Source organism: Bison bison, unplaced genomic scaffold (assembly GCF_000754665.1).
Source record: "Bison bison bison isolate TAMUID 2011002044 unplaced genomic scaffold, Bison_UMD1.0 scf7180017864220, whole genome shotgun sequence".
NCBI classification, from domain to species: Eukaryota; Metazoa; Chordata; class Mammalia; order Artiodactyla; family Bovidae; genus Bison; species Bison bison.
The window spans coordinates 1,164,140-1,172,149 of NW_011494792.1; the positions used below are offsets into that span (position 1 = coordinate 1,164,140).

The window sequence follows — 8,010 nt, forward strand, 5'->3', positions numbered from 1 at the left end:
GACAGGGGAAAACCATAGCTTTGACTAGATGGAATTGTATTTATATATATAAACATATAGGTACACACACCTATGTAAGGAAAAGGTTTTGAAAAGGAATATAATTATATTTTGGATAAAGAAAACAAATAAACTAGTCTAATTTTTTTTTCAAATGTGCATTTTGGCTATCATGTTTGGTTTAAAACCTTCTCTTTAAATGTAGTTTATGTTTATGCTGATAATAGATACAGAAACATGTCTTAACCTTGTAACATTAACTGTAGAACAGCTTATTTACAATAGCTAATTAAAGTCACAAAATTTTGAAACCTATACGCCTGCCCAGTACTCTGCTATCGGTCATTTAACCAATTTATTATTGACTTAATTCCTCCTTGACTCAGAAACTCTTATAGGTGCTTTGTTTACATCAATACACAAAGCAGGTAGACACTTATCCTCATGGAACTGATATTCTAGCTGGGGGAAGACAGATAATCTGCAATAAACATGAATCCAAGTACATTTTATGGTATGTTAACAGGTGATCTGTACTATTGGAAAAGAACTAGTAAAGCAGAGGACGGGATTTAGGGAATAAAGGTGAAGAAAGGGAGGTGATTTAAAGAAAAACAACTTAGACCACACTGAGGGGAGCAAACCTGCTCTTGCATTCAGGATTGAGGTTTTCCCCTGTCCAGTCAGGTCTCTTGGTCTTCCTCTGCTGCTGCTGCTGCTAAGTCGCTTCAGTCGTGTCCGACTCTGTGTGACCCCATAGAAGGCAGCCCACCAGGCTCCCCCATCCCTGGGATTCTCCAGGTAAGAATACTGTAGTGGGTTGCCATTTCCTTCTCCAATGCACGGAAGTGAAAAGTGAAAGTGAAGTCACTCAGTCGCGTCCGACTCTTAGCAACCCCATGGACTACCCAACTTCAAAAATGTTTCCGTCTTTGAGTCTCTATGCAAACTCATGCAAATATGCGTGTTCTGAACATTCTGCCTCTCTTCAGTTGAACTGGTTTCATAAAAAATTGTTGGTAAACTCCCCCAAATTAAGTAACATTTTATGCAGCACATTTGATAATTTTCTGATTCCTGAAGAACTAATCTCCAAAGTATTTCCATTTTTCAACAGACTGTCAGTGACATAATTATATTATGTAAAAGTATTTTATATGCATTGGTATTCTAATATATTATGACATTAATAAAATATACACAAAATATAAACTAAATGACACTGAGATAAATAGAAATAGAAATGGAAATAGTAACATTTTCTTCCAGGGGATGAGGACACTCATTTTTATGGTTACTGGACTAATAGATTCGGAATGTACACACATAATTATAACAGTTATTTAACTATCATGATAAAGTAATTTCTTTTACATATAGTTTCAATCAAAATTCTCAGAATACCACAAGGGGCCAGGAATACAATTGTATGTGAATAACTCTCTTCATATGCATATATAAAATTGTGTGAACTCAATTAAGTAATCATCTTTAGTTCTTTTGTTAATCCATCAATTCATCTACTGTCAAATAATCCAAACTCTACAATAGATATCTTTTTTTCAGGGTTTAAATCTCAAGTCATAATAAAAGCGGAGCAATGGCCTAGAAGGATGAATAAAATGTCATATGGATATCACTATATATATGCATTTGTAAAGAAAATTATGAAAAAATACAGACTTACAGTTTTCTGAAACATAAAGTGTACTCACTTAGGGCCTGAATAATGGGAGAGCAACACAGCAGCACCTAAGAGAAGACAAGCCAGGCCCAGCATTCCTGACCTCCAACCTAGTGTCAGAAGGCAGCCTGAGTAGGGCTGTTCCTCCCAAGGAATAAATGTGAAGGAACATCAGGTGGTGGTTTAGTTGCTAAGCTGTGCCTGACTCTATGTGACCTATGGAATAGAGGCCACCAGGTTCCTCTGTCCACAGAATTCCCCAGGCAAGATTATGGATCCGCATGTCTTCCTCCAGGGGATCTTCCCAGCCCAGGGGTTGAATCCAGGTCTTCACAAGGCAAGTGGATTCCTTACTGTCTGAGCCACCAGGAAAGCCCAAGAAACTAAATAATCGCATGGATATTTGGAAAATAAAAGGATAAAAGCATATGTTATTATTAGATAAAGTAGAGTTGAGAGCAAAGAAAATTTCCAAAGACAAAGGTATATAAGGACATTACATAAAAAATAAAGAGATGAAGATCTCCTGGAGGAGGGCATGGCAATCCACCTTAACATTCTTTCCTGGATAATCCCCATGGACAGAAGAGCCTGGCAGGCTATATAGTCCATGGGGTCACAAAGAGTTGGACATGACTGAAGTCACTTAGCACACACGTAAGATAGTAAAACTTAAAAGTCCTCACCAAAAAGATCTTGAAAGGTAAATATGTGAGGTGATATTAATAGATATGTTAATTAAATCAATGAGGGAATCCATTAATAATGTATACCTATTTAAATTGTCATGTATTCTTTAAATATCTTGCCATTTTATCTGGAAAATATATTTAAAAAAATTAGCCTCCAATTAAAATAAATAAATTTGAATTTAATAAAAAAAACTGAAAAAAAACAAAAATAGCAAGAATTTCAATGCTTTTTATATAATTTATTTCAGATATTACACTTGGTATGTAAAGGGTTTTTTTTTTTTTTTCCCCAGATAATAATCAGTGGGATTCATTGGATATTCAGAAAAGTAAGAAACCTTGGACATTATCTAGGCAATCCTCCCATATTAAGAATATATAAGTAAATCCAAGAATGATTATGTCACTTATCTAAACTTATAAAACTCGATCCAAAAGTAGCAATAGAAACCAGGTTTCCTAGGTTTAAGTGAATCTTTACCGAATTACCCCGGCAAATGGAAATATCTCCTTGCTCTGCAAAGCTTGATTCTTATGTCTTTCACAGAACTGATCATATTCTACCTTGTATTCATAGTCCTGTTAGGGTTAAGTTTTACCAAGTAAATTAAATTCCTTGAAGGCTCAGTCCTGGCATGTCGGTTCTTCTAACTCTATATTCTCACATATGGCTAAAACTCTTTATAAATGCCTTCTTCTCCCTGGAACACTCTCTCTCTCTTACATGATTACCTCCTCGACATCTTTCAGATCTCAGTAAAAACCAGTTCCTCCAAACAGCGTTTCCTGACTCTGACACAGCTCAGGTCTCCTTGTTATGTGGACATAGGGCATTCTGTGCTTTTCCCTCTGGACACGTGTCCCAGTTGTGGTGCAACATTTAACTTTGAAATTCACCTCATTCCTGTTTTTTTGTTAAAATTTAAGTCCTAATTCATAAAGTCCACATGTGTGCCCTTCACTGCTGTCCATTCTTTGCATCCAACAGGCCTTCATTAGGTGTTTGTTCAATGAAACACTTTTATTCATGCAGAATAAAATTTCAATGAATTTTTGATGCTAGTCTCACAGCATACAGTGAACTAAAACCTGTTCGGTCTTTTATTCCACATACACTAGCCCTCACTGTTTCATGTCCTAAGATAATGTGATAATCTACCACTGACAAAAAGGTTGAAAAGGACAGAATCTTAACTGCTCTTTCAGATAAAAGCTCCTTTTGTGTTATTTTTTGTTTGTTTGTTTCAGAAAGAACTTGGATTCTAGATTGCTTTCAGGTGAATAGAAACGGGACTGATATGTTAACTGGAAAAAAAAAACCCTGTTGCAATAAACAAAAGTAGACAAATCACGCATCTTCTGTATATGTCCAGACTCATTTTATTGGGAGCTGTTGGCTCACACAGTAGAGTCCCCCTGCAGTACAGGAGACCTGGATTTCATCCCTAGTCAGGAAGATTCCTGGAAGAAGGCACGTCAAACCACTCTAGTATTCTTGCCTAGAGAATCCCCATGGACTGAAGAGCCTGGTGGGAAAGCGTTGGTCCTGACTGAACAACTACGCATAGAAAAATTCCTCAAGGTGACATACTGACATTTAGAAACAATTTCTCTCACTAGTGTGCTTAACTACAAGTCCAGCTTTTCAATGAAAAACCAAAGATAAAAGTAATATTTCATAACAATCAAGTAATTATTTCTATCAAGGAATTTTCCTTAAGGCTAGCTAGAGAAATACACCGTGAGATAGAGCAGATAATGTGAAGTAGAAGAGATCCAAACATGGAAGCTTCATGACCAATCGATAATTTTCTTTTCACGAAAAAGGATAAAACGTCAGTTTGGGATCATGTTTTATACAGAGATATGCATACTCTTTTGAAATGTAAGAAAATTTCTACTCTAATCTCCTTGTTTAGTTGAGAAAACCAAGGCCTAGAGAAGTGAAGATAAGTTTTCTAAGTCAAAGAGCAATTAAGTTAGGATTCTATGACAGTCCAGTGACAGGCCTTAGGGTCCAGTTGCTTCATCCTTAGGCAGACGGGCTGGTGATTGGGGTACCAGTAATGGTGCAGTTTTCAGGCTGAATTGCTTTTACTTTGGGAAAGCTCTATCTTTGCTCTTAACACCCTCAACTGATCCCATAAAATCCAAAATCTAATAGTTTAAATCTTAATTACATCTAAGAAAATATCTTCCCAGATGAGCATGTTAAAGAACTACAATTTGAAAGAAATTTACAATTCTATGGAGTATGTTATCACGTGACACTGGAATTGAATATCTATGCTACCTTTTCCACATTTATGACCTAGGAAGGGAAAACAAGATTGACAACATTTTTTTTTTTTTCCCACTTAATCATGTCCAGTGTTTTAGTGCATGCAGGCTGCTATTACAAAATGCCAGAGGCTGGGTGGTTTATAAACGATGTTACTTATCACAGTTCTGGAGGCTAGAAGTCCAACATCAGGGAGCCAGCATGGTTGAGTGAGTGAGGGCCTCTTCCTGGACATATCCCTAAATAGAAGTGATGAGCAAGTATTTCAGGCCTCTTTCACAAGAGCCCTAATCCCATTCATGTGGGCTCTGCCTTCATGTGGGTTCTGAACTCATGACCTAATTATTTTCTAATGGTCCCACCATCTAAAATCGTCACTTTGGGGATTAGATTTTCAACATATGAATTTTGGGAGAACATAAGCATTAGACCATGGCACTCAACAAGGAGACTGACTTGTCTAAGGTAACCCAAAGCCTCATCCATACTGAATGCTCTGTGGTGCTGATATGAAGCCAAGGACTAAGGAATTATAGATTTCTCCTAGTATATACCCAGGGGATTGCAGAGTTTTGAAAGATACAGATAAAAAACTGCCCAGATTAAAAATTGTTTTATTTAGAGGAAAAATTGTCTATTCTGGAAAAAATAGCATGCGTTTTGTATACTGTATTTGAATATATAAAACTCAGTTACCTATCCACACACCAAAACACATTACAGAAATACAAATAATCACATTTACAATTGCATCAAAAAACAAAATACTTAAATAAATTAAAGCAAGGTGTTGAAAGATATATGTATGAAAACATTCAAGAAACTCATGAAGGAAATGTTTAAAACAGACAAAAGGAGCATATTTCATATTTATTGACTGGAAGAATTAATATTGTTAATACATCCATTCTACCCACAGCTATCTACATATCACTGCAGTCTCTTTCAAAATTTCAAAACTTTTCACAAAACAAACAAAAAAATTCTACAACTTGTATAAAACTGTTGTTGTTGTTCATGTCTGACTCTTACTGACTCCATAGACTGCAGAGTGCCAGACTTCCCTGTCCCTTACCATCTTCTAGAATTTGCCCAAGTTCATGCCCATTGAATTGGTGATGCTATTCAACCATCTCATCCTCTATCAGCCTCTTTTTCTTCTGCCTTCAATATTTCCCAGCATCAGGGTCTTTTCCAATAAGTCAGCTATTCACATTAGGTGGCCAATGTATTGGAGCTTCAGCTTCAGCATCAGTCCTTCCGAAGGGTACATGGGGTTGATTTCCTTTAAGATTGACTGGTTTCGAACTCCTTGGTGCCCCAGGGACTCTCAAGAGTCTTCTACACCACCATAGTTCAAAAACATCAGTTCATCAGCACTCTGCCTTCTTTATTGTCTGTCCAGCTCTTACATGTGTACATGACTAATGGAAAGAGCATGGCCTTGACTATACAGACCTCTGTCAGCAACGTGATGTCTTTGCTTTTAACACACTGTCTAGGTTTGTCAGAGCTTTCCTGCCAAGAAGCAATCTTCTTCTAAATTTGTGGCCGCAATCACCATCCACAGTGACTTTAGATCCCAGGAGGACGAAATCTGTCACTGTTTCCAACTTTTCCCCTTCTACTTGCATGTAAGTGATGGGACCAGATGCCATGATCTTAGCTTTTTTGATATTGAGTTTTCAGCCAGCTTTTTCACTCTCCTCTTTCACCCTCATTGGAGGCTCTTTGGTTCCTCTTCGCTTTCTGCCATTAACATGGTATCATTCACATATCTGAGGTTGTTGATATTTCTCCCAGCAATCTCGATTCCAGCCTTTAGGACTCATCCAGTCCAACATTTTGCATGACATGCTCTGCATATAAGTTAAATCAGCAGGGTGACAATATTCAGCCTTGACGGACTCCTTCACAAATTTTGAACCAGTTTATTTTTCCTTGTCTGCTTCTATCTGTTGCTTTTTGAACTGCATACAAGTTTCTCAGAAGACAAGTAAGGTTCGTCTGGTATTCCCATCTCATTAAGAATTTTCCACTGTGTTGTGATCCACACAATTTGGTGAGATCAATGAAGCAGACGATTTTCTGGAATTCCCTTGCTTTCTCTATGTTCCAGCAAATGTTGCCAATTTGATCTCTGGTTCGTCTCCCTTTTCTAAACCCAGCTTGAACATCTGGAAGTTCTAGGTTCACATAATGCTGAAGCCTAGCCTGGAAGATTTTGATCATAACCTTACTAGCCCTGGAGATGAGTGCACCTGTTCAGTGGCTTGAACATTCTTTAACAATGTCTTTCTTGGGAACTGGGATGAGGATTGACCTTTTCGCATCCTCTGTTCACTGCTGGCTCTTCCAAATTTTCTGAGATATTAAGTGGACCACTTTAATAGCACCATCTTTCAGGATTTTAAATAGCTTTGTTGGAATTCTATCACCTCCACTAGCTTTGTTGGCAGCAATGCTTTTTAAGACCCACTGGAGTTCCCATTCCAGAATTTCTGGCTCTGAGTGAGAAACTACACCATTGTGATTATCTGGGTCATTAAGATATTTTTTTGTATAGTTCTTCTGTGTACTTTGTCCATCTCTTCTTGGTCTATTCTGCTGTATTAAGTCACAAAGCACCAAAGATAAAAGTGTTCTTGAAAAAGAAGAACAAAGTTCAATACTAGGGTTGTTGATTTCAAATTGTATTAGAAAGCTATAGTAATCAAAACAGAATGATTTGCTTCTGGCACAAACACAGACACATAGATCAACAGAGCAGAACAGCAAAGCCGGAAAGAAACGCACATCCGTATATTGTCGGTTAGCTTATGAAAATGGAGCCAAGACTATCCAGTGGGGAAAGGACAAGCTTGTCAAAAATGGCACTGGGAAAACTGGATAGTCTTATGAAAAAATGGAACTGTACCCCTGTCTTTTACCATGCACAACAATCAAATTAAAATGGATTAAAAATTTGAACATAAGACTTTAAGTGATTAAACTCTTAGAGGAAGACATTGAGGAAATGTTCTTGCCATCGGTCTTTGCAACTGTTTTTTGGGTTTCACACCAAAAGGAAAGGCAACAACTGCAAAAACAAACTAGTGGGACCACATCAAACTCCAAACAAAGGAACATCAGCAAAATCAAATGGCAACGTACAGATTGACAGAAGACATTCTAAATCATATATTTGATAAGGGTTTAACATCCAAAAATACATGAGACATTCAACTCAAGGGCAAAAAAACCCCAAATAATCCAAAAATTTAATGGAGCATAATAAAAGTAAGAGTTTCAATAAATCTGAAGATTAGACTGTAGATGAGAGACAAGCAAGGTTTTCCTTCTAGATCAACAAA

At 37.2% G+C, this 8,010-nt stretch overlaps 1 protein-coding gene across 1 annotated transcript in view; it reads left to right on the top strand.

Annotated features, from left to right (window-relative positions):
* Positions 1-7,550, top strand: part of LOC104992637 (chorionic somatomammotropin hormone 2-like) — a 27,837-nt gene extending 20,287 nt beyond the window's left edge. Inside the window, exon 4 of the mRNA XM_010845582.1 lies at positions 7,407-7,550. Coding sequence (XP_010843884.1) covers positions 7,407-7,550 — 144 coding nt within the window. The remainder of the gene's footprint in view (positions 1-7,406) is intronic.
* Positions 7,551-8,010: the final 460 nt, after the last annotated feature.